We start from the raw sequence: 26,768 nt of genomic DNA, 5'->3' as shown, positions 1-26,768 counted from the left end.
TTGAATTCAATAAATCCTGAGGAACATGCCCATGTGGGTAGGGTCTTGGTCCCGCTGGTGGTGCTCACACCATTTTTTGGGCTAAATCCTGAGGGGAATTTGGCTTTTATTTGGTTTTTGGCTTTTAGCCTACACATTTAACATGTATTGGGTTGGGTTTTGTGGGGGTGGGGGAAGGGGGAATAAAACCTAAAAAATAACATTTAGCCCAGGTTGGGTTTGGTTCAAAAGAAATTATCCCACCATCATTTTTTTTTCATACTCTTTTTAAAATTTTAAAAACTAATCACATTCCTTAATAAAAAAACAAAAAACAAAATGAAATTGTTCACACACAATGTATGCTCATCGACTAGTTATCCCTTTGAATTAAGCCTCTTATAATCTATATTATTTAATAAGAACCCACCAACCCACTACTGGGAAGTTTCCACCAAAAGTAGAAGTAGGTGTAAGAGAGAAAATAGTTGGTGCTTAGCCACGCATTGTCCAATCAATCAAAACAAATTGTCGTTGCTTTTGTAAGACTCACGAATCTTCTAAGCACGCTGCCTCCATCACTATTATCTCCATAATTACAAAATTAAACAAAGAAAATTGTCTCCCGGCTAATCGGCTACATAAGTAGCAAATCCTACTCATTCAACTTGCACTGGATAAACCCTGAAAATCCACTGAAGTTATCAGTTAAATTTGTATTTCACTAATCATAAAAATTCAAGATGGTGGATGTGTTGGATCATGAGCTGGAGGAGGAACTGAAACAGTTCGACGAAACCAAAGCTGGTGTGAAAGGGCTTGTAGATTCTGGGGTGACCAAGCTTCCAAGAATGTTCAAACACCCTCCGGAGTGTCTACCATCCCCGAACCAAAACAATGGAATTCACGACCTGCAAGTTCCTGTCATCGATCTCAAAGATGCGGAGAACAACGAAAGGAGAAGCGAAATCATCAGTAACCTCCGCAAAGCAGCTGAAGAATGGGGTTTCTTTCAAATTGTGAATCATCCCATTCCACTTGACGTCATGGATGATGTGCTGAAAGGTGTTCGGCGGTTTCATGAGCAGCCCCAGGAAGCCAAGGAGGAGTGGTATTCGCGTGATTTCACGAAGAAGGTCAACTTCTTCTGCAATGGAGAATTGAAGGTAGACACTCCAGCTGACTGGAGAGACACCTTGTCATGCAAGGTCCTCGAAGATGAACGCAACTTTGAAGAAATCCCTGAAGTCTGCAGGTGAATGAGTAATACTACACTCACAAAATTTGGTTACTAAAATTTTCTTTACTAACTAATATCATATTCAAATTTGAGCTCAATCTGAAAGCTGTTTAAATGCTTATTTTGCAGAACGGAAATACGTGAGTATATGAAGTACATCGTTCAAGTGAAGGAGAAGCTATCCGGATTATTTTCGGAAGCTTTAGGCCTAAGCAGTGATTACCTTGAAAATCTAAGGTGCTTCAAATCTAGGTCATTGGCATGCCACTACTACCCGGTATGTCCGGAGCCCCATTTAACCCTAGGAGGAACCAAACACTCCGATCTCGGCTTTCTAACCTTGCTCTTGCAAGATAGTGCTGGCCTACAAGTTCTTCATCAAAATATTTGGATTGATGTTCCCCCAGTGGAGGGAGCTTTGCTCATCAATCTTGCCGACATGTTGCAGGTACTGTCACGACTAGCTAATTTTAACTTTAACCATAGTTTTTTACTCGATACAGAGTGCTTTTGGTTCAGCACGTCACATATATAATATAAAATAGTATACATGACAGACTAATTAATTCATCCAAATCATTCACGTGTGTATATTCACTGTACAGTTTATTACTAATGGCAAGTTCAAGAGTGTACAGCACAGAGTACTGATGCCACTGTCGACCCTCGAGCCCCGTACGTCAATTGCATGTTTTGTTGGCACCGACGACCTCCAAAAACCATACGGTCCGTTAAAGGAGCTCATCTCCGAAAACAATCCGGCAAAATACGAAGATGTCTGTTTTGGAGAATACATGAAACGTTATAAACTTTAGGTTTGAAGGGATAAGATGGTAACTTTGTGCTTCCTTGTTTCAGAATTGCACTGAGCCTAATTGCTAGTTATGTTGAAACTTGGAAGAGTTGTGGTTATGTTGGTATGCTTGATTTCACTTTTATTCGGCTCTTTTGGTATTAATGTGATTCACCTTTTCTGAAGTTTGGAGTTTGATCTGCTGATCATTTCCTATGTTCCAATGTAATAAAGCGTTACATATGTATGTTGACAATTCCTAATAAGAACATTCCGAGTTTGGATCCCCTTTTCTTTCTTTGATGCAAAAAGCGATCTGCATAATCGTCCAAACAATTGATATCATTTACACACTTGTTGTATAATAATTTAAACATGTTTTTGTGTTCTATCATTTTCCATGTTAAATAATTTCGTTTTGTTTTGGTAAACTGTGGCAAATGCTCTTTTTTTTTATAGGCGACACTTTCATAAACGGGCTGTTAATTCACCATGACTTAGCATCAAACTTACTTCACATATATGTCGTTCTTGGAATCTTGTGAGTCAAACCGAAGACCTCCAACAAAGTATAGACCTAGTGATGATAGAACAAGTAATCATGTGTGCTCAACCCTGCTCTTAATATTAATTGATTTTTTTGATACATAGTAGTTGCGCTATTGAATGTGAATTGCGAGTTTGGTGTAAGCTATCAGTCTTGGCAAGGCAACGCACTACAAAAAATATGGTCTAAGAACACAATTGATTTGTGCCCTTTTAAATTTCGTTGAGCACAAATATATATTGGTGCTCTTAGATGTCAATGAACACAAAACTATCACAAATGTGCTTTCTGAACAAAAAGGCACATTAGTTAGTGTCTAAACGAAAGTGTATTGGTGCCTATTAGAATTTGAACACAAAAGTTTGTGTCACTATTTATGGATATCCGTAATACTAATTTTTTATTAATTTACAAAAACACTAACAACATTTTCGTGCCCTTTAATTTAATATATTTAAATCATTTGATTTTGTAGGCACAATGTTCGTGTCTTCATTCACCAGTTTGGACACAAATCATATTTTAGTATTAGTTTTTATTGATCAAGGACACACACATTTCATCACCATCACCTGGCAAGTCCATTGTTTGGATCAAGCGGATGCTTTCTAAGTTTATTTTCTTATTCGATACTTTCTGCTGTCAAATTAGAGGGCTTTACCAACTGGATCAGTTCTTGAAAAAATTACGGAGTCGAAATTTATTCAAATAAGAGTCTACAAATCAACAAAAATTTGTTTGTGAGCACCACTTTATGTGTTTTTGTTTTTACAGTTTACATTTAGCACACACAAAAAATTAGACTATAAAATAAGTATAAAATTGTGGTAAATAATGGTATGGGTCTTCAGATAGACAAATTGTGGTAAATAATTGTGTCCAGTAAATAGTAATAAATAATAAATCATTCTACTTCCCATACGGTAAAAGAATATAGGGGTGTGCTATCCACACACATTTTTTTACTTCTCACACATCTCTTATTAATTTATGTCATTTGATCTTATTCAATTCATCCGATCCGATGACCGAAATTTAAAAAGATGTAAAAAAAGTAAAAAATGGTGTGTGAATATCACATCCCAAGAATATATTGGCACAATTATGGATTTGTGCATTTGAATTATTTTAATATTGTTCATGTTTGAGTGGTGTGCCGTGGGACCCACCCACGTGTGACTCCCTCTTCGCCGTGCAAACCCCCTCATTTTCCCCTCCCTCTCTTTCTGCCATCCCCATGGCCCACGCTGAAACTCTGAATCTCTCATTTTGGCACAATTATGGATTTGTGCATTTGAATTATTTTAATATTATTTATGTTTGCCGTGGGACCTACCCACGTGTGGGTCTCTCTTCCCCGTGCAAACCCCCTCATTTTCCCCTCTTCTTTCTGCCATCCCCACACCTGTCTCTCTTCTACCTCGGTTCCTCTTCTCCCTTCTCCCTCTGTCCCTCATCCTTGTCTTCTCTCTCTTGGCTCGCTTCTCCCCGAGCAACACAGCCACCACGTTCTCCGGCGACTTCGAACGCCAAATCACCACCATCCTCGTCCCAACCGCACACTAAACACGGAACTAGAACCCAGAGTCCCAGAACTTAGACTCGAACCTGAAATTGGAGAACCAGAGCTCCGTCTCGAATCCGAGAGTTCCGGCGAGTTCATCGCTTTCCCTACCGAGGTAAGGTCTGTAACTACCTCCGTTTAACTCCTTTCGATGTTCTAAGTTGTTTTCTATCCTTGCATGTGAAATTTCTTTTACATTTGCGAGATTGAACGGAGAACAAACGTTCTCTACTGTTCCGGCGAGTTGCAGGTTTCCCGAGATTTTCCTACCAAATCTCGTCGTCTTGGATGAGATTGACACCACAAACTAACTCCCCATAATCCCAGGGACCAGATTCGAGCTTTACATGCTCGAATCTGTCAGGGATTCGTAGAGACCTAAACTGGGCTTTCAGGACAATTTCTGGCCACCTCTAGCCATCCCTTGGCGTCGATTTTGGTAAATCAAACTCCTCTTAATCCCAACTTCATTTTGACAAGTGGTTGAGATTTAATGCTGATCTGCTTCTGTTTCGAATCCAAATAGGTATTGATTTTAATTTTTGTATTCGTTTGTGTGTAATTTGAGATGGAATGTGGAAGTGGTTTGAATTTATGGTGTATTTATTCTGGTATCTGACGACTATACTTAAATCACATGACTCTAGATTTAACATTCTACCTACTGATATCATGAATACAATTGTTAAGAATGAGTTTTCAAAATTGCCGGTGATATTGTGAACGTATTCAAATCATTTTAGAGAAAGTACATCTATTTTGATATTCATGTATTTTCCTTTCAGTTTCGTTGTTCTTGTAAGTTGTGTGGTTTCTTTATCTTTGAGGTTTTTATTCATAACCTTGGCAGGAAGAGGCCCAGATCCTATATAGACCGGCTGATTAATTTATTTGTAGAACATGAAGATGGGATGAAGTAAAAGCTTTCTGGGAAAGATTCAAGTGTTCAGAAATGCTTGTTTTCATTGTTCGTATGAATTGATTGTTTATAGAACTAAATTGTAAAAGCTTGTTTGAAATATTTGAATTTGTTTTTTTTTTTTTTTAATATTTAACGTATTGGGCACAAAACAAAACTGTGCTAACATGGCTTGGAAAAAGTCAGTATTGTCAGAACTGAGACACAAAAGAACCCCTATTTGTGCTGAGCTTTTTGGGCATCAAAGACCATAATGTGCCCAATGATCAAAGGTGATCAAAGGTAACGCCCATAGAGGGCACCGATAGAAATATGGTTGCTGCACTGTTGCTATTGGTCTATGGGCACAATTGTTGGTGCTTTTTGGCCTCTAAGGGCTCAGATAATTTATTGTGTGCAGTGCTCATATTTTTTTTGTAGTGACGTACGATCATCTAGGAAAACACTTAATCAAGAGTGCGGCTAAAAGTAAAATAACCTAACTCTCGTCATAGGGTGTAAGGGAATAGACAAATTGCCGGACTTGGCTTCTCTCCCCTCCAAGTTCCTATATACTTTCATATATTGTTTTTTGTCTTATTATCTCTATAAAAAAATTAATATAAAATGTTGACGTGGCTTAACCGTGACCGCACAAATAGAAAGGGTTGAGAGTATGGGAACTGGGAGGGCAGAAAAGTCAGGTCCCAAACTGCCATGATAAACTAACCTAGGCATTTTTAAATTCTCAAAAGTTGGACAGAACCTCAACTGGCTTAAACCCTTTAGTTGGTTACTTAATCACTAGGGAGCTGGATATTTTCTACTATGGGGACGATTATTTTTCAAAGGGACATCTATGAAATTTTCGACCAACTTTAACCGTTTTTCAAACCCAAATCTTCTTCAACAAAAACATTCATCAGAATCCCATGCATCATCCATAGTTGATAAAATTGCAGGAACGTTCGACTTTGTAGAGTTAGAACAGCAAGTCAACAGGAATGTTTCATACCAAAATATGCACTAAATTAAGCTATTTTCATACTTAGTATCATGGCTATGGCTCAATATGTCATCACCTACCTCTAATTTGGTTGTACACGAACATTCATCAATATTAATAGTCCGATTGAGGATAATGAATCTCCTATTGATGGGAGATGGAATTTTGCATGGGCTTATGAGTAAGTTAGGCTACTCTCATATAGTCAATTGGTTTTATGGTACAACCTCTTTCTTAAAGTACACAAATCCCATGTTCTGTGATTTCTTGGAAGTGACCTTCAGAAGTTATGGCTCATCATGTAGATTTCATAAATTTCTTCGAAGCGACCTCCATCTTCGGTGATCCATAAATATCTCACATTTTGTGATCCATCCAATATTAATTAATTGGCAATACCTTGGTACATAGCATCCCTCACCCAAACATAACTTTAACTTCCCCGTCTCTCCGAGTTTGTTCCCTTTCGCTCTCCTCTCTCCATCTGATCTACGATCCACCAGAGAGGCTAATGATGTGAGTTTTCCGATGGCTTCTGCACCAATGGGCGGGGTCATATTAATTTGTAATGATAACTTATCATCACCAACCCTTCATCAATATGAAAAGGAAACCATAAGGTATTTGAATTGAAAAGGAAACCATATGAAATAGAATCCTCTTTAATTGAGAAGTTTTCAAGACCAACGGTCACATTGCTATGTGCAGATGTTACTAATCACACTTGTAATATAAGTATTTGATTGAAATTTTTTTTAGTACGGCGGGTACACCAACATATAGTATTATTAATTCACGTATTATAATTACTTATTGCGAATTTTTAGAGTGACTCTCATATTGTAACTTTATATTACTAATTAATCACCTGTTATAAATATAGGTGTGGAAGACATAATTGATAACTTAATTGTAATGAACTCACTACATAAGATAGATAAATATTAATTATTGAATCCACGTATTTAACATGAGAGCAGCTAGCTAGACACCTCTATAGTCAGCTGAAGTAGTCGGCCGAACAATGCTTTTTTATGCCTTCTTTTCTGTTTGTAGTATTACTTGTTTTCCTTAATTTCTTTTACCTGTAAAGATTCGAATTAATCAAAACTAATTGTCTTCGTTTAATCAAAACTAATCGTCTTTGTCTACCATCCCCAATCCAAAACAACGGCATTCACGACCCGCAAGTTCCTGTCATTGATCTCAAAGATGTCGAGAACAGCGAAAGGCGAAGTGAAATCATCAATGACCTCCGAAAAGCATCTGAAGAATGGGGTTTCTTTCAGATTGTCAACCATCCAATTCCACTCGATGTCATGGATGATGTACTGAAAGGTGTACGGCGGTTTCATGAGTAGCCCCAGGAAGCCAAGGAGAAGTGGTATTCGCATGATTTCACAAAGAAGGCCAACTTCTTCAGCAATGGAGAACAAAATATTCCGGGTGATTGGAGCGATACTTTGTCATGCAAGGCCCTCGAATATGAGGGTAGCTTTGAAGAAATCCCTGAAGTTTACAAGTAAACGAGTAATGCTACACTCACCAAATTTGCTTACCAGAATTTTGTACGTTGAATTCTAATGTTATTCTTTTTTTTTTAATAATTCAAACTCGAGCTCACTTTGAAAGTCATTTAAACGCTTAGTAGAGCATAAATACGCTAGTATATGAAACACATCATTCGAGTGAAGGAGAAAGAGAAGCTATCCGAATTATTTTCAGAAGCTTTTGTTGAAGATCAACACCAACCCAATTGGTGTTTGTGTTGAAGTGTAATCTTGGCCCAAGATGGATCCAACCCATGGACAAAGAAAGATACATACACATGCTAGAGAATTCTAGCAAAGTTCAAGTTGGTGGAAGAGTTTAGAAGAATGGTGAGGTTTCCACCAACATGCAAGATTAGTGTAGATAATTCTAGCTTAGGAAGTTAGTGGAATTATCTAGATATCTTTAGCATGATGTTTCCATGTTTCTTCAAGGTTCCATCCATGCCTATAAAAGGAGAAGGCATCCACACCATTTGTATCAATTAAGGCAACCAAGTGAGAGTGAGAAGCAAGAATAGTCTTGTAGGAGCGTGAGTGAACTAGAGTGTGTTTCTAGAAAGAGTGAGTGTCATAGCTTCTCAAGTGTGTCCTTGATAGTTTGTGTGTTGTAATCTTTTGTGAGTGTAATACAAGTAATTTGTTTACTTGTGTTGTCTCTCCAACACTTGTCTTAGAGTTGCATACTCTAAGTTTTTTCTTAACAATTGGTATCAGAGCGGTACGATCGGGGACCGTCTCTAGTGAAGCTTTCGAGAATCGTGAGAAGTTAGTACTTCACAAGATTGTTGGCTAATCTTGTTCGGTGTATCGAAGTTCTACTGACGCAATGAGAGATCTTCAAGTTGTTGGAGGAATCAAGAAGCTGAACGACAAAAATTACAACATGTGGGCAATGTGTATGGAGTCTTACCTACAAGACCAATATCTTTGGGATGTCGTCGGCGATAATGAAGTTACGCAGTCGGAAGATCAAGGCAGGTAAGGCTATGTTTGCCTTAAAAACTACAGTTGAAGATAACATGTTAGAGCACATATGTAAGGCCAAGACACCAAAAGAAGCATGGGACACCTTTGCCACACTATTTTCAAAGAGGAACGATACACGATTGCAGCTTCTTGAGAACGAGTTGTTATCGGTGGCCCAACGAGACATGACGATTACCGAATATTTCCACAAGGTAAAGTCTACTTGCCGTGAAATTTCTGAGTTAGATCCTAGTGCTGCCATTATAGAATCCAGGATAAAAAAGAGTAATTACCATGGATTGAGACCCGAATATCGAGGCTTCGTTGCCGCTATACAAGGATGGCCGACCCAACCATCACTTGTTGAGTTTAAGAATTTGCTTGCCGAACAAGAAGCATTGGCAAAGCAAATGGGAGGGGTCTTGTTAAAAGGTAAGGAGGAAACACTCTACACCATAAGTAAAGGCAGCTTTAAGTAGCATGCTAGTGGTGGATCTAAAAGATATGGTGACAAGGAAAAAGGTCATCAAGGAGGAAGGAGTTCTCAACCAGGGGGAGCTCCAAAGTATCACGGCAACTGTGGTCAGTCCTAGAATAATAAAAGATTTGAGGGCAAGTTCTATAATTATGGAAAGAAGGGCCACATGGCGAAAGATTGCTGGTTCAAAAGGCATGTAGAAAGTAACGTCGCTAACTTAGAGAAGAAAAGATTGCTGGTTCAAAAGGCATGCAGAAAGTAACGTCGCTAACTTAGAGAAGAAAATTGAAGATGATTGGGACGTCGTTGCTTCTCTAGCCCTGGAGGAAGAATGGGATGCTGAAGCATCCGTTGCTATGGAGAAACAAGAGTCAGCTCTCACAGCAGCAAGTTCGGAGACGATTGATTACCATAATGATTGGATCGTGGATTCAGGCTGCTCAAATCATATGACAGATAATGAGAAAAAGTTACAAAGTCTGACTGAGTACAAAGGAGGCCGTTTGGTGGTGACGACCAACGACTCGAGGCTACTGATTGCTCACTTCGGTAAGATAGTAAGTGAGCCCTGATACAACACTAACCATGTGCCGCTTCAAGATGTCTACCATGTTCTAGGTATGAAGAAAAATCTGCTTTTAGTGCCGCAACTAACGTCATTAGGAAATTATGTCTTGTTTGGCCCACGAGATGTCAAAGTGTATCGACACCTTAAGATCTTAGGGACGCCAACAATGGAGGGACGGCGATTATAGTCAGTCTATGTAATGTTAGTAGAAAATGCATACGTAGACAAGACAAGGAAGAATGAGACAACAGATTTATGGCACATGAGATTGGGTCACGTTAGCTATCACAAGCTAAATGTGATGATGAAAAAGTCAATTCTTAAAGGGCTACCTCAGCTTGATGTGAGAATAGACTTGGTTTGTGCAGGATGCCAGTATGGTAAAGTACATCAACTACCATACGAAGAGTCGAAGTTTAAAGCGAAAGAGCAGTTGGAATTGGTTCATTCCAATGTGTTTAGGCCCGTCAAGCAACCATCGATAAGTGGGATGTGGTACATGGTGACGTTCATTGATGATTTCTTCGGGTATGTGTGGGTTTTCTTTATGAAAGAAAAATTTGAAACATTTTCAAAATTTAAAGAGTTTAAGGAGATAGTTGAAGGAGAAGTGGGAAAGAAGATACGTTGCATACCAACGGATAATGGAGGAGAATATACCTCGAATGAGTTTTCCCAGTATCTACGAGATTGTAGAATATGTCACCAGTTCACATGTGCCAACATGCCACAACAGAATGACATAGCGGAAAAAAAAGAATTAGCATCTTGCAGAAATATGTCAAAGTATACTCCATGCTAAGAATGTACTAGGAAGGTTTTGGGCCGAATCTATGAGAATTGCAGCTTATTTGATTAATAGGCTTTCTCAACCAAGGTTAGAATTTGTCTCACCCTTTGAAAAACTATGGGATATGAAACTTATAGTTAGTTACTTTCGAGTATTTGGCTGTGTGTGCTACGTATTTGTTCCAAGTCACCTACATAGCAAGTTTGACAAGAAGGACAGTCTGATGCATCTTTGTGGGATACGTCAACCAAAGAAAAGGGTGGAAATGTTGTGATCCTACAACTGGAAGGTGTTACACATCACGAGATGTGGTGTTTGATGAAGCATCTTCTTGGTGGTCTTCAGAAAAAAAGGCATTGCCTAATTTGAGAGACATTGAAGATATGCTGCAACAAAAGATGGGGGAGCAAACTGTTCGAATCCAGTCGAGACTAGATGAGTCTGAAGATTCACTTGATGGTGATGATGTTGAGCAAGTAGTGCCCCAAAACCCTTGGCAAGCTGGCGTATATCAACAACCAAAAGAAGATACACCTAGTGAAGTAGAAATATCAACTCCACAATCACAACTAAGGAGGTCAACAAGAATCAGGAAGCAAAATCCTAAATATGCCAATGTAGCCATAGAAGAAGAAGTAGCTGAACTTGAGTGGCTCAAACTTGGGAGAAGAGATCACTGCAGCGGAGCTAAATCAAGCTTGGAATCTAGTGCCAAAGCGAAGAGATGTGAAACCCATATCATGAAAATGGGTGTGCAAGAAAAGCTTCGTCGTCAACTTGGCATGGAGGAAAGAATGAGCTGGTGTTGAAGGGGATTGTTGAAGATTAACACCAGATTAATTGGTGTTTGTGTTGAAGTGTAATCTTGGCCCAAGATGAATCCAGCCCATGGACAAAGAAAGATCCATACACATGCTAGAGAATTCTAGCAAAGTTCAAGCTGGTGGAAGAGGCTAGAAGAATGGTGAGGTTTCCACCAACATGCAAGATTAGTGTAGATAATTCTAGCTTAGGAAGTTAATGGAATTATCTAGATATCTCTAGCATGATGTTTCCACGTTTCTTCAAGGTTTCATCCATGCCTATAAAAGGAGAAGGCATCCACACCATTTGTATCAATTAAGGCAACCAAGTGAGAGTGAGAAGTAAGAATAATCTTGTAAGAGTGTGAGTGATCTAGAGTGTGTCTATAGAAAGAGTGAGTATCATAGCTTCTCAAGTGTGTCCTTGATAGTTTGTGTGTTGTAATCTTTTGTGAGTGTAATACAAGTAATTTGTTTACTTGTGTTGACTCTCCAACACTTATGTTAGACTTCTGTACTTTAAGTTTTTCCCCAACAACTTTAGGCTTTACCAGTGATTACCTTGAAAACCTAAGGCGCTTCGAATCTTGGTCATTGGCATGCCACTATTACCTGGTTTTCCATGAACCCCATCTGACCCCAGTGGAAGGATATTTGATTATCAATTTTGCTGATATGTTGCAGGTGCAGTAACTGCTAGTTAGTTTTAACTTTTACCCTATCTTTTTACACTTTTATGTGCGATAAAGTGCTTTGATCATGTTACATATATCCATGCATGTGACTAAACAATCAGTTGATTCAAATTATAACACGATATATTCACTATATATATAGATTCCTACTAATGGAAAATTTAAGAGTGTTGAGCACAAAGTATTACCATTGACCGTCGAGCCCCCGCACGTCAATTGCATGTTTTATTTGCACTAACTAACTACCTCCAAAAACCATACGGGCTGCTGAATGAGCTTATATCCGAAAACAATCCGCCAAAGCACAAAGAAGTCTGTTTTAGAGAATACATGCACTGTTTCAAACTGTAGGTTTGAACTTTGAAGGGAGAAGAGATATGGTAACATCAGGCTTCCACATCTCAAAGTTGCACAGAGCAACTTGGAAGAGTTATAATTATGTTGCTATGCTGGTATTCACTTTGGTTCTTAAGAGCAGTTCCACCGTGGGAAAGGCCCCCCGGGCTATCCACTATTTAATCTATCTAATGAAGGGTAATTGCTCTTAATAAACAGTAATTACCTTTTGCATCTCCACCCCTACATTTGAATAGCCCTGACAACAGGTAAATAAAATAATAATATTTTTTGCAATTGTTTGGAATTTCCCATGCACCTCTCCACTCCCTACTCTCTCTCTCTTTCCACTGATCTTTCTCACTTCTCTCCATTTTTCTCTGAAGTTCCTCTCTCTTTACACTCTCACTCTCTCTAGAGCTCCGAGAGCTCTCGCCCAATTTCCTCTTCGAAAATTAAACAAATCAAACTCCAAAACCAGGAAACCTTAATCTTTGGGACTAAAGGATCTTTGCTATACCATTGCATGCATCATCAGATCATCACGGTGTAAACCACCATTGAAGTCGAGAGCTTCAAGATCTGAAACTCGAACCTAGGTGAGGTTCTCTATGCAAATCTTGTTTCATTATGTCTTGTTGCTTGGGATAAGATTTGTGGTGTTTTTCCAGTTTGAAACCAAAGATTTAACCCCCTGCAATTTCTCTAAAACATTGCCCAGTTTTTGGTCACGTCCTCGGAGCAAACTTTGGCAAGTTTGTGGGTTGAGATCCAACGGACGCCGAGGCAAAACAGAAGAAAAAGCGTGGCTGACTTGCATCAAACCCATTCCGGGCTCTCGAGCTGGCAACTCTCCACCGGCCTCTCGCTCGGGCCTGCTCGGGCTCCCTTGCCAACACACGTTGGACTTGATTGCTCGGGCTTTTTGGCCCTGTTCACTCACCTATCCCTTGGGCTCCAACACATGCTGGAACTGCTCTAACAGTATTGTAATTCTCCTTGTCTGAAGTTTGGTGTATGATCTTCTAATCTTTTCCTAAATTATGTGACATTTACAAGATCAACATTTTACTTCTACCTCTAAAATTTCAAGTTTGAATCTCCTTTTTTTTTTTTTTCTTTGATTGAAAAAGTGATAATGTAGACAAATATTATTGTTAGAAAATTGGATAACGTAACTCCTACCTAGTGTGTGTACTACCATAACCAACATGCCACCTACTTAGTCGTGTTCATCAACTATTAATAGTTCGAGAGAGGTACACAAATCCCATATCGGCTGAGCATGGTACAAGATATGTTTAATTAATCAACTTATTAGGATTAATTTTCTTAGTCCTATAATAGAATATATTTAGGCTTCTTCCGGTTATAAAATTATTGAAATAACACACTACCTAATAGGGATGAAAACTATCGTTATATGTAAACCCATTTATATTAGAGTGTATCGGTTGTGCTTGCTTGTCAAATAACATTTACTTCATATATGGAGCCCCATTTGACTCTTGGCAGACACAAGCACTCCGACCTCGGGGCTTCATCACCTTGCTTAGGGAAGGCCTACAATACTTCATCAAAATTTTTGGATTGATGTTCACCCGGTGAAGGGAGCTTTGCTTGCCAATATATCTGACATGCTGCAGGTACTGTAACTCATATGGTTAAGCTAGTTTTAACTTTCACCATATCTTTTTACACACGGTAAAGCGCTTTTGATAGTCTGTGTACGTGATAGAGCACTAAGTTCCTAATCAATCCCTCGAAATTTTACTGTACAGATCATTACTAATGGTAAGTTCAAGAGTGCAGAGCACAGAGTACTGATGACACCGACACTGGAGCCCCTTACATCAATTGGATGTTTCATTGGCACAGGCAACCTCCAAAAACCATACGGGACGTTAAAGGGGCATATATCCGACAATCCGCCAATTTACGAAGAAGTCCTTTTTGGAGAATACGTGAAATATTAAAACTATAGGTCTGAAGGGATAAGATGGTAACTTTGTGCTTCCTCACTTGAGAGTTGCTATGAGACGATGCTAGTTATGCCATGAAACTTGGAAGTGTTATGGTAGTAGTAATATTGTAATTTGCGTTTTTCTGAAGTTCGGTATATATGGATGATCTTCTGATCACTTCCTCTCTCAATTGTAATAGAGGGCCACATATTGTACATTATAGACAAGTACTACCAAGAACATGTACTTCTACATCCGAAATTCCGAGTTTAATATTATTTCCCATGTTTGTTTTTGGAGATATAGTATAGAGTATCACAGGATGCAAATGTTTTCTATATAACTATTTAAATATTTGAAAAGATTTACATACGTATTTAGTAATCGAAATTCAACCATGTTTTTGTTTTCTATTATTTTACCCTTTTAAAGTTTTGAGTAACCTTTGATTCTTGAAGTTTGTTGAAGTATTTAGTAGTGGTGAGAAGACAGCTTACAGTACTGCGAGGTCAGTTGTTGCAAGTCATTCGGGGATTGCTAAACCCATTAATTATCCTCACCAAAAAAAGTAGAAACGATTGATTCAGGATCAAGACACCTTAAAAGATAGCAATACATGGTGGCTATTTATACTGTTACTAACGGAAAAATTATGTCAAGGAACACTGGGCAATTTTTTTTTTTCTCCTTAATTAGAAGGTTAAAGTACAAATAACATAGCTGAATCAAGAATTTCATGTTTTATTACTAAATTTATTTTGGATATGAACTAACCGTTCATATAAGAATTAAACAACCTATAGTTGATCAATGATCCAGATTTACAGTCTCACAATACAAACGTTCTAAATTATTCATACAATCTTTGTTTCTTCGTGAGCCAAACTTCTTTTTTGGTTTCTTTTACTGGAATTTAAAAGAAATTTCAAACTTATAATAAAATCATGTTTATTATGTATGTGAAAATCAAGAAACAAAGACAAATTATTTACACACATTTCCCCTGTAACTTGTACAGTGTCATGGGAAATTATTTGACTCAAAACCCTTCAAATTATTAAAAATACATAACCAATCTGGTGTATGTGTGCATAAATGAATTTGTATACCGTTTCTTCTTCCCGGACGTTTTTATTTGTGTGTTTTCAGACTCTGTTTAATTATTCCAACGTGGCAGTGGGATAGCAAAAAACTTCATCATCCCATCCTTGCAGTTCTTGCCATCGTTTTCACCACTGGCAAAGTAGTAAGGCCTCCACTGAGTTAGCGCGACCTTGAAGCCGTCGCCACCTCCCTGTGTCGGACTCGCCAGCAGTTTGGCTTTGCTGAAGCCGCAGGTTATGTAGCTCCACAGGTTCGGTAGTTGGTATACGCTGTAGCCGGAGTTTCCCTCGCTCGGTGGATCATACTTGAACACTGCAAAATAAACAACAACAATTGACACATGCATGTACGTACTAATGGAGCTATGATGTATGTACGTCTGTTCTTTACTTAAGAAACTGATTGTGGATATGCCATGGATAATACGTTGAAACTGACACATTATCGATACAGTATGCATGTGTACTGACTATTGTAATGAAAGAATGCATGCATCTCATGCAGAAAGAGTTCTGAGGCACATAAGTTGTTAGAGAGTGCTGACCTAATTCGTCATTTATGTAAAAGGGGCTGTTTTTGAGAGCCCAATCAGTGTAGTTGAACCCGAAACGCCAGCCTTCAGACCCTCCAACGACGATGGTTCTGCCCTCACTCACTGCCAATAGAGAGGCTGCAGCAAGGAGGAGGATGAACCCTTGTGTATTAGAACTCAAAGCCATTGTTACACCTTCAGTAATGTTCTTATGAAAGGTATATAAACTTGAATGTGTGGGAAGGTGATGAGAAACATGAGAGGGTTATGGGGTTTATATAGGAAATCAAAAGTGAAAGTGACTAGTGCTGCTTCTTTCTCTTTGGTGGGCAATATTGTGAAGACTTTTGATACAATTATTTCAACATTTTCACATTTCCAGATTCCGCAAGCTGAATTTGAAAACACATTTGGAAGATTACAAAATTGCCAACTTTCAGATTCCATCATGGGTGGTGCTATCCACACACTTATTTTTACCTCCTACACACCCATGGTTAATTTTATCCTTTGATATACTTTTATTCACTCGATCCGACAATCGAAAGTTAAGAGATGTATGTGGAAGGTAAAAAAAAAGTGTGTGTGGATCGCACAATCCTACATCATAAGAGCATCCACAATGAGGGGTTCTATATGGGGATGAAAAAGTGGTGGATGTAGTCCATTTTAGAGCTCCGATGAATCTTTGGGCTTTATAAAAGGATCTCTTCCAATGAGAGGCTATTTCTTTTGAGCTCTATATGGGGCTATATATATTTACTTATGTAGTAATTTGATTATGCGATAAATTTTTTGTGTAAACTTTTCTTAAGTTGATTTTTGGATGTGTTATCTTAAATTTTCTTTATGAACCTTTCAACCTAAAAAAGTTCAAATTGTGACAAAGTTAGATTTTATCACTTATGAACCGTTCGTTAAATTAGATTCTCTTATCTCAATCTCATCCGTTGCTCTTTGAAATAATTTGATTTTCATGTACAACACAACAATTTGCCTAGCACCAATTGGTAAATTAGTATCATACAATTTTAAAAATTTTATTTGAAAATTTCACCCACCAATTCTCATGAACGTTAAATCAATTTGAAATTTTAATTTTTTATGGAATTTAAAACAATCAATTAGCCAATTTGCAATAAATTACAAACACAACCAAATATTTCATCACATAGTAAGAGGCATTTTAGGACTATAAAATTTTGTAATCCAAGTCATAAAGCAAATTTAATGAAATTTTCTTTGTTAAAACCCAATAAACGGGTTTAAGTCAGGAAAAAATATATATGATGTGTTAAAGTTTTAAGGGGGAAATCTAAATGTTTTTAGATTAAAAAAAGTGAGCTTTTTTAGTAGAATAACTTATTTCATTTTATGTTTTAAGCATTAAACATACAAACAAAATGTAGGAGGATCTTTGGAACAAAATATGTAAGAAAATAAAATAAAATAAGAGTATAAGTGTATTCGCAAGTAGAGGAAGAATGATAGAATTTGGCTCAAATAGGTTGCTACTTTTATCGTGGGATTCACTGTTTTATGGGGCTAAATGTAGCCCAATTTTATGATACCAAAGAAAAGAAGTTGCTAGCCCAAGTAGTAGATTTAGCCTCATTTTCCAGCTTAGATTGGAGATGAAATTTCTCACTAAGGTTTAAAATATAGACGCCTCGTGAATAAATATTGGGGATGCTCTAAGTTTTTCTCGTTAACTGGAGGGGTAAAAGAGTAAAATCGATTGGATGACAAGTGACTCTGGTCATTGGAAGTTAGGTGATTATCCATTAAGAGCAAGAATTTCATGTAATTGCTATGATTAGTGGCGCATTAGCAGTTTAGAGGTCAGCCTAAGACAACGGAAGACAAGTGTGGGTGCGTTTTGGGACGAGGATTCAACGGTCAACCAACGAAATTATTCCCCCACGTGCAGGATTTGGATAAAGGATGTGCTATCCACACACCTCATTTTACTTTTCACACACTTTTTGATAATTTATATCTGTTGATCTTCTTCAATTCATCCGATCCGACGGTCGAAAATTCAAAAGGTGTGTAAGAAGTAAAATGGAATGTGTGGATATCACATCCCTTTGGATAACTAGTAATATTTCAACCTTAAGAGCATCTCCACAAGAGATGTCAAAATATCCAAATCAGCAATAACAGTACAAAAAAGATATTTGTAATATTTTTCAACCGAGAAACCAAATCTGATGTAGCATGATATAGAATAGCAGCTCTCCCCTATTGTCAAATATTTTTTTATCAAATTAATTTGCGTCTCCTAATCAGGACGAGGTAGAAATAGATGTCGCGGAGGTGTTGTACGGGATGAAGAGGCAGCTGCAAGGGTCGACAAAGCAAGAAATTACAGCCACCGATTCGATTAAGTTCGAATCCAGAGAAACCAACAACAAATTTACCAGCGATGCCAAATCGAGAGTTTCGTCGCCGATCTCGAACTCGCCTTGTGTGGTTCCTCAGCTGACATTGCCTTTCCCTCAGAATTCTTGCTCCTCCGTCACTTCCATGTCCGCCGCCGGTGGTGCTATAAGTTCACTGAGCTCTCGATTTTGTTCATTTCTTTCTGGGTACCCCAAATGCTTCGTTTGGTTGCTGAGAGACTGAAAAAAGGGATTGAATCAATTTTTCGGTGACCAAACAGAGCTGGTTTCTTTGTGTTTTTACGGTGTGATGAAACCTACGGGCAAGAAGATTATATGAAATTGAAATCCTTGACAAATCCTTACTCCTTATTTTATTTTAATTTTTTTATTTGAAATTGAAATTAAAACTTGTTTGGTAACCAATCGATTCTCAATCTTGGCAAGACCACGCAAGAGTAGTGGAGGATTATTTTATTTTAATTTTTTATTTGAAATTAAAAATTATAACTTGTTTGGTGACCAATCGATTCTCAATCCTGGCAAGACCACGCAAGAGTAGTGGAGGATCGAGTCTGACTGGCCCTGGCCCTTAAAATTATCAACTTGGTAGAATCAGCTTGAGAATCATGGCATTTGATTTTGTTGGCTAGTATCATGGGATTTGATTGTTAATCTCCATCACTCTCTTTCAAGATCGAGAGTAAGCGTCATGAAATCCCAACTTGCTCTTGAAAGAATTAAAATTCTCTCTTTCCAAAGACTTCGTAAAAATGTCCATTAATTGTAGTCGTAAAGGAAATTAATGAGCAATTAGTCTAGCTTGTAATTTCTCGAGCGATGTGACAATTGATCTCAATATGCTTTGTGCATTCATGAAAGACGACAGGGTTCACTACAACGTGTATGACAACTTTGTCGCAATATAGGGAAGTTGGTTAGCCTTGAGCAACCTTTGTCGCAAAATAAACAATGTCAGGTTGGGTGACTGTAAGGTATATTGGACGGCCCACCAGTCTTTTGTAGTGTGTTGGATCCTTAAGCACTTCACGATGGTGTTGATCGGAAACGTTTTTGGCTTTGCTTCATTTTCTTCCCAATATGATGCTTGTTTCATCTTCTTTGAATGAAGCATATTCTGCATATTTGTAAGAGAATTGTTATTAGCACTCTAAAAATTTTATTTGGCACTTCAAACTTTCTATAATTAGAAAGATAAATACACTTGTGAGGAGTGTAGAATGATTTTTGAAGTGCTAATATTAATTCCCATTTGTAATTTCAATTTGTGAAATTTCTGATGTATTTATTTTTTCAAGTGCTTGAAGTAACTATTAACGAATATGCATCAAAAAGTTTGTACCTTTACACATTAGTTTTATATGAGCGATATTCTAATCTAATTTATTCTTAAATACTGGAAAAATGGCTTCATAAGTGATATTCCAATCGAATCTAATCTATACTTAGATATGCATGATAAGTGATATTCCAATCGAATCTATACTTAGATATGCATGATAAGTGAATGACATTTAATTTAAAGGAAAATTAATAAAAAAAGGCTTGAAAACTTTAAGTTTTAACGATAAGGACAAAATAAAAGGTAAAGTGAATAGTACCAGGATTAACTTTTTAAATGTAAAAATGTGATTTTTCATTAAAGTGAACAGTACCGCGGGTTTTTCGTTAAAACTCCCTTAATTTAACTGAAAATTTAACTTTCCCCCTCCAAACTCATTTTTTCTAGCCTCTAGCCCATCATATAATATTTATCCGAATAAAACCCAATGATTATGATCCAACTAAGCAACTTACCAAATTAAGTTTGTGTGTCCGTTTTTATATTTTTTGGATCCCTAATATACCCCATCTAAGCCAATATGGAAAGTTCTTGTAATTTTGTTTAAATTGATCGTGTGCATTGAATTTGGCAAGGTCTTGTAGCCATGAAATATGGTTCTAGATGGAGGAATTAGTTTGGAAATTTTTGTTGATTTCGACAATAAATTTCAATTTGAATATACCTAATTTAGTGTTTATTTTCAACAATATATGTTTAATTTTATGAAAATAATTTACCTACTATGAAAATTAACTTTATGAAAATAATATCTATCACATCCCGGCCTAAGCCCCCACCACATCTTGGGCTCGACTTCACCGTAGCATGATATTGTCCACTTTGGGCCTCGACCACGCCTTCACGGTTTTGTTTCTAGGAACTCACATGAGAACTTCCCAGTGGGTCACCTATCCTGGGATTGCTCGAACTCGAACTCACTTAACTTCGAAGTTCCTATGCAACCCGAAGCTAGTGAGTTCCCAAAAGGCCTCGTGCTAAATTGAGGTGGGAATGTACATATAAGGCTTAGAGGATCCACTCCCCTGGACGATGTGGGATGTTACAATATTTATTGTTTAATTTTATGCCTACAGTATAATTACATGAAAATAGTTTACCTACTATGAAATTAATTTTTTGAAAACAATATCTACTATATAATTTCATGAAAATAATTTACCTATTGTATAATTACATGAAAAAATTTACCTACCATGAAAATTAATTTTTTGAAAACAATATGTTTAATTTTATGAAAATAATTTACCTACTGTATAATTACGTGAAAATTAATGTGCTTACTTTTTAAATTTGTAACAAAACTAATTTAGCGACTTCTTTTTATGGTATTAGTATACATAAATGTAGAATATATGTCTGTATATATTTGATCTAATTAGGTTTTGGATTGGAGGAGTTCACACAAAATTAAAAATATATTAAACAAATTAAATGTGTAAAAGAAACGTATAAGAGATTTGGTGGCATGATTTTGTAAATAAACACAAATTCATGGACATCTTTTATCCTACATAACATCATATTTAAAATTTGGGTTTTATTTACAAGTTTTAATATACGTGGTTTTTGTCTTGAGTTTTAGAGTTGTAAGGGCTTAAATCTAAATAACCCTTAATTTAATTGTTTTGTTACCCGTGAAGCTTATCTAGTTATTGTCAAGGTTGGTTTACTGGTTCACAATGTTAGGAAACTTATGGCACTTTGTAGTCCAATTCAACTCAATATGCTGAGGCATTATAGCTTATATGTGATTATGATACTTAACTGATAGGCTAAAAAAGTAGAATTTGGGATTTTTTTATGGACAGAACCTTAATGCCTTAGCTAGTATAAATACTAAGGTCTCTGCAAACCTAGAGATACAACAAACATTTCCCATAAAGTGGTTGTATCCAGCTAGGTGCTTTGTAGAAGACTTTGGAGTTGCCGCAGCCTTCATCCTCTCCGCTTGGTCTCCAATGGCTACCGCTTCATGGTCAGGTAAGCCAACTCCTTCATTTGTGTTTTAATTATATAACCACATAAAGTTTACATGTGGTATCAAAGCCCCTAGTTATATATGATTAATACCTATTAAGTTTCAAGTTTGATTATATAATATTTTCATGAACTGCTATTTTGATCTTACATTGAAATTGTGATTGCACTCGGCAACACCACCACGCCGAACCTCCATGAAAACTGCATAATGTTTCCTGCATATAATGGCATGTACACGGAAACACCACCGTGTTGGATTAATCAGTGGAATTTGAGGATTATTAATAGGTTGTATAACCATTCTGTTTTAATCAAGAATATCTTTTAATAATCTTATGGCATGAATCTGGGGAAGCTTTATCAAGAATAGCAGCAAATAGTGGATCAATCCTATAATTATATAGGAATTTAGAGAAGAATATATATATATATATATATATATATCTATCTATCTATCTATCTATCTATCTATCTATCATGTATGTGTATATCGTGCTATTATGTAAAGGTGTTTTGCTATTATTTTCTTTGATCCTATAAATTGAACGTGTTAATTAAATATAAAAAAATCAAAGATGGAGGCCGCGCGGTTAAGAGGTTGTTGGTGTGGCGGTACTGCCGTCCCAGTAAAGAGGCCCATATGGCTGGCTCCGCTGTGTACGTATACATAGGAAGGCACCTTCCCGAGGAGAGAAAGATCGACTTAATGCACGTATCTTCCACACCATTTTTAATGCTGCACATTTGGGTCACAAGCCCACGTTATTCTGTATATTTACCCAGTTGAATATAAAATGTACGGATAAAATCGAAGACTGGGCCAATTGGTTGTTTCTGTAAAAGTATGGCTAATATACAATTATAATTTCAAGTTGTGTATATACTTACATTTGTTCTAATCTTGTATTGGAGAAAATTTTGAAATCCTTGTACATCAACAAGCTCAATGGGGAAGTTCATCGGCATATAAGATCTTGGTAATGATATTTTATTTTGGTCTTCATGTTCAATTATATACAAAAATGGTTGTGTTGGATTCAAGAACCATTGATTAATGATCTAAGCAAGCAAATTTCTTCATCATCCATGAATATTGCAACCATGGTATATGATTGAACATATTGAAGTATAAAATTTAAATAATGGTGATGATCCAAATATGGAATAAGCCTCCAATCCCAACAGTTTCCCAAACTATACCTATTATAATTGCATATAATATGGTTTATGCATGCATTTTATTGCGTGTAATATGTTTTGGTCGAACCACCGAAGTTTGGAGGTTGCTAACATTTTGATCAAGTAAGTACGTGTAATTTTCCAAAGCCAATTATGCATATAGAGCTTGCATTGCATGTGTAAATTTTATCATAACACCAGTATCCAAATTGTATGCATAAAGAAGGCATACCAAGAAGCATATATATATATATATGCATATAGATTATTGTACTCGTTTGAGACTACTTTGTCAAAATAGTTTGGGTATTTTGACACTAGTGCAAGAGCGTATAAGTTGCCTATGGCTTCGCGTTTGAAAGGTGAATTAATTATGTTCAAATCCAATTACCTAATTATTACAATTAAGAGATGGACATGAGATTTCGAATGCTGCTTGATATCTTTCTAAATGTAGGAGACGGAATTGGTTCACTTTTAGATTATATATGTATGTATGTATGTATCTCTCTCTCTCTCTCTCTCTCTCTCTCTCTCTCTCTCTCTCTCTCTCTCTATATAAAGCCAAGTTTAAAGGTGAATAGTAATTTTGGCGTCACAAGCTTCACCAAAAATAAGTGGACAAAAATGCCCCCAAAACAAAAAAGTTCAAAAGCAACCCAAAATAATACATTAAATGCGGCAGGGATATTTTTGTTATTTTAACAGTGTTTTTTAATAATTAATTTTTTTTGTACAATTTTTTTATTTTTATAATTAGTACCTCACAATAGACTATCAATAATGTGATTTAATCAGTTTTTCATTAAATATTATTTTCTCTATTTTTAAACACGTTCAAAATATTTTAAAAGGTGTGTAATGCCGATTAAAAAAAAAGGTTTTTCGCATGCACATAATAATGTAATTAAATTAGTTGTCAAATGATTTTTTTTTTTTTTTTTTGACAAACGATATTATCTACACTAAGGAGAAGGGTTGGGCTTAACCTCATAATGAACTAGCAATAATTGAAATCGGTTGTTTATTAAATATTATTTTCTCTATTCTTAATATAAATTCAATAGAGACCGATTTTATTATGTGGATTTAGCTGCTTTAATTGGTTATTCATTTACTTCAAATATTTGACTTTCCTTTTGTCAATTTACGCATATAAATACATTTAAAGCGTGTAAATCGAGTGTAACACGCCGTGATTAAAAGAATGCCTTCTGCACGCGCGTGAACGCGTGCATGAAGTCTAGTATATATAAAGCCAACAAGAGCCCTTGGATAGTGTTTTTTGGTGTCACAAGCTTCACCAAAAATAATTGGACAAAAATACCCCTCAAACAAAAAAACTTCAAAAGCAACTCAAAATAATGCATCAAATATGGCAGGGGTATTTTCATCATTTTAACAGTGTTTTTTAATAATTAATTTTTTTGTACAGTTATTTATTTATTTTATTATTATTATTATTATTATTATTTAATTAGTACCTCACAATAGGCTACCAATAATGTAATTGTATCAGTTGTTCATTAAATATTATTTTCTCTATTTTTAAACACGTTCAAAACATCTTGATAGGTGTGTAATGCCGGTTCCAAAAAGGTCTTTTGTACACGCATAATAATGTGATTAAATTAGTTGTCAAATGATTGTTTTTTTTTTTTGTTAACAAATAATATTATCTACACTAAGGGGTTTCTCCTAACAAGATCTAATTTCCTTTTGTCTATTGACGCATATAAATACATTTAAAACGTGTAAGTCGCGCGTAGCACGCTGTGATTCAAAAAATATCTTCTGCACGCGCCTAAGCGCGTGCATGAAGGCTGGTTGGTATATAAGTTGTGCCTATATATATGATTGTGATAAAATATATTAAAATTGCATTTCAGGGTTGCATATGCAAAGTATTTTTTTTTACAGATGAACTATATACATGCGTGTCAATGAATTTTAATATAATTCCTATACATGAAAGTAAGTCAATACATATTTTGGCAACATTTGTTAAGCAAATGGCGTGTATAGTGTTACTTGTATGGCTAATTTGGTTCAAGCATGTGTGAGATGACATATTTTTAATACTGCTGTGGTTTTGGACTATAGTGAATTGTAGTTTTTGGTTTCTAACAATTTTCACAAGATGTGAATGAAGTTTTATGCCATTAATAACACAAGAAATCTACATGACTAACTAATCGGGTTTGTCTACAATTTTGCTTTATTATCTCAGTAGTCATTCAATTATTCTTGACTAGCTAATTATGAAGAATTAGTGCATAACTTCTTGACTGACTGAGATGACAGAAAAATTATGCAGTGGCAAGGACAAGAGCACTATACAAATGAAGAGGTTTGCTGTAATTATGTGACAATTGTCATTTGTATTTTATCTATTCTTATATGAGAATTATGACTGGTCATGTGATTATATATGTTTATAAAGAAGTGAGGAACATATGAAGGCATGAGGTATGTAATTCATTCAAAGTATGTGACTTAATTGATAAACATGAATTTCAAACATATGAAGGCATGAGGTATGTAATTCATTCAATGTATGTGACATATGAAGGTATGAGGTATGTAATTCATTCAAAGTATGTGACTTAGCAATTTTGTACTACGGAAGGAATGGTACAAAAGGAAAGGAACCTGTGTGACTTAAGAAAGCATTTGAGCGATTTCACAAATTAGCTTTAAATTAAAGGAATGTATTGTTCTTTCACATTACATAAAGTATTTTCAAGCAATTGGCTCCATAATGATAATTCTTGACATTCTTGTGGTGGAAGTGTGATATTACGATTCTTATACAACCTGTTTTTATATGTGATTAATCTCTTTCAAGTATGTTGTCAGGTTCTTGAGATTAATTGAATATCGAAGGGAGTGAAGAAGGAGATTATTAAGTTAATGCCATTTGTTGGCAAGACTTGAAGCTTGAATCAGGTTATCATAATTTTGTCAATTACAACTAATTAATCCATGTGATGTTTGTATTGTTTCAGGCTGGAGTTGATCAATGTCTTGTCAACTAAGCAAGCCGTAGCAGCTTAGTTGATGTTGGGACTGTGGTTTTAAGTTACTTTGATCAATGTTGCATCTTAATTAGAATAAAAGGGATAATCTTCTTGCCCGTAGGTGTGGATAGTTTCTTTTGTTTTAATTAAGATGGCATAGTATGGGTTTTATTTCACACAAGTTTGTGAAAGCTTCATCTTGCCCGTAGGTGTTGAAGTTTTTTCATGAAGGTAACTTTTGTGACATATAATTCAGTACTAGAAACTAATTAATTTGCTTGCCCGTAGGTGTAAATTATTAACCTAGTTTCGTGAAGTTTTATTGGGGATGAAGTTCCATGCCTCTAGTTACAAATATTTCCACTGTGAGCCCCATTATAGGTTGTGGTTTTAAGGGATGGAAATAGGTTGCATCATAATGTATTTTGTGTCTCTTCATGAGACTTGTTGATGCAAAGTATTGGACCCATGAAGGTTAATCACGGATTGCTAAGGTAAGCATTGTTTTAGTATTATGCTTGTAAATCTTTTCAATTTGAACTATGGGGTTGGTTTAGAGGATGAAATTTGACCACTAGAGTTTCCTTTGGACATCGAAATTGAAATGATATGAAATTGAATTTTTTATGGATGCATAAATTCATGATAGATGCACATAATTTTTGTGGCAGATCGCTTGTCTTGATTTAAATCGGGTGAAAGACATGTCTAATGGTCACCAGATGACTTGAATTTTTTATATGTTCAACATATATATGTCTACTATGTGTCTGCAAATTTTCGTAATTTTTTGCCATGTATTGTAATTATGGTGAATTAACTAGTAACTCATGCTCGTACAGACAGTTTTACTGGCAGATTGTTTTTATCTTTTGAGACGTCACTTTAGACTATTATTTTGATCTAAAACGGCTCTATATTTTTATTTTACGAAGATTAGTACAGCTATTTTGATATGTATAATATTGGTAGCAATCAAGCTTATAAATTAATTATGATAAATTCTAAAGTAAGTGTAACTCA

At 36.2% G+C, this 26,768-nt stretch overlaps 2 protein-coding genes, 1 long non-coding RNA gene and 1 pseudogene across 4 annotated transcripts; 3 read left to right on the top strand and 1 right to left on the bottom strand.

Annotated features, from left to right (window-relative positions):
* Positions 1-590: 590 nt before the first annotated feature.
* On the top strand, positions 591-2,300 carry LOC137729614 (1-aminocyclopropane-1-carboxylate oxidase homolog 1). The gene is made up of 3 exons (XM_068468592.2): positions 591-1,234; positions 1,349-1,667; positions 1,825-2,300. Exons 1-3 carry the CDS (start codon positions 723-725, stop codon positions 2,032-2,034), a joined length of 1,041 nt encoding a protein of 346 aa, XP_068324693.2. The 5' UTR covers positions 591-722; the 3' UTR covers positions 2,035-2,300.
* Positions 2,301-3,883: 1,583 nt separating this feature from the next.
* LOC148693740 (uncharacterized) lies at positions 3,884-5,165 on the top strand. 2 transcript variants are annotated; one of them, XR_015951870.1, is made up of 2 exons: positions 3,884-4,562; positions 4,974-5,165. It is a non-coding gene; the product is annotated as an uncharacterized LOC148693740 (long non-coding RNA). The 2 variants fall into 2 exon arrangements; XR_015951869.1 differs by having other exon boundaries at positions 3,884-4,649.
* A 1,390-nt stretch (positions 5,166-6,555) lies between these two features.
* On the top strand, positions 6,556-14,192 carry LOC137728397 (1-aminocyclopropane-1-carboxylate oxidase homolog 3-like; annotated as a pseudogene).
* A 954-nt stretch (positions 14,193-15,146) lies between these two features.
* Positions 15,147-16,049, bottom strand: LOC137727642 (uncharacterized). Its single transcript, XM_068466465.2, has 2 exons — positions 15,829-16,049; positions 15,147-15,596 (listed from the first exon to the last, which is right to left on the bottom strand). The coding sequence occupies exons 1-2, from the start codon at positions 16,001-16,003 to the stop codon at positions 15,337-15,339; spliced, it is 435 nt and encodes a 144-aa protein (XP_068322566.2). The 5' UTR covers positions 16,004-16,049; the 3' UTR covers positions 15,147-15,336.
* Positions 16,050-26,768: the final 10,719 nt, after the last annotated feature.

This window comes from Pyrus communis, chromosome 10, assembly GCF_041283825.1.
Source record: "Pyrus communis isolate YQ-2024b chromosome 10, ASM4128382v1, whole genome shotgun sequence".
Classification (NCBI taxonomy): domain Eukaryota; kingdom Viridiplantae; phylum Streptophyta; class Magnoliopsida; order Rosales; family Rosaceae; genus Pyrus; species Pyrus communis.
Note: the sequence above shows the minus strand (reverse complement) of the source record. Positions and strands in the feature narration are given on the sequence as shown.

Coding starts and splice junctions, on each gene's coding strand:
- LOC137729614 (XM_068468592.2), top strand. CDS start 723: ATGGTGGATGTGTTGGATCATGAGCTGGAGGAGGAACTGAAACAGTTC. Junction 1,235..1,348: donor GAAATCCCTGAAGTCTGCAG/GTGAATGAGTAA, acceptor CTTATTTTGCAG/AACGGAAATACGTGAGTATA. Junction 1,668..1,824: donor ATCTTGCCGACATGTTGCAG/GTACTGTCACGA, acceptor TTCACTGTACAG/TTTATTACTAATGGCAAGTT.
- LOC137727642 (XM_068466465.2), bottom strand. CDS start 16,003: ATGGCTTTGAGTTCTAATACACAAGGGTTCATCCTCCTCCTTGCTGCA. Junction 15,597..15,828: donor TTACATAAATGACGAATTAG/GTCAGCACTCTC, acceptor TTTATTTTGCAG/TGTTCAAGTATGATCCACCG.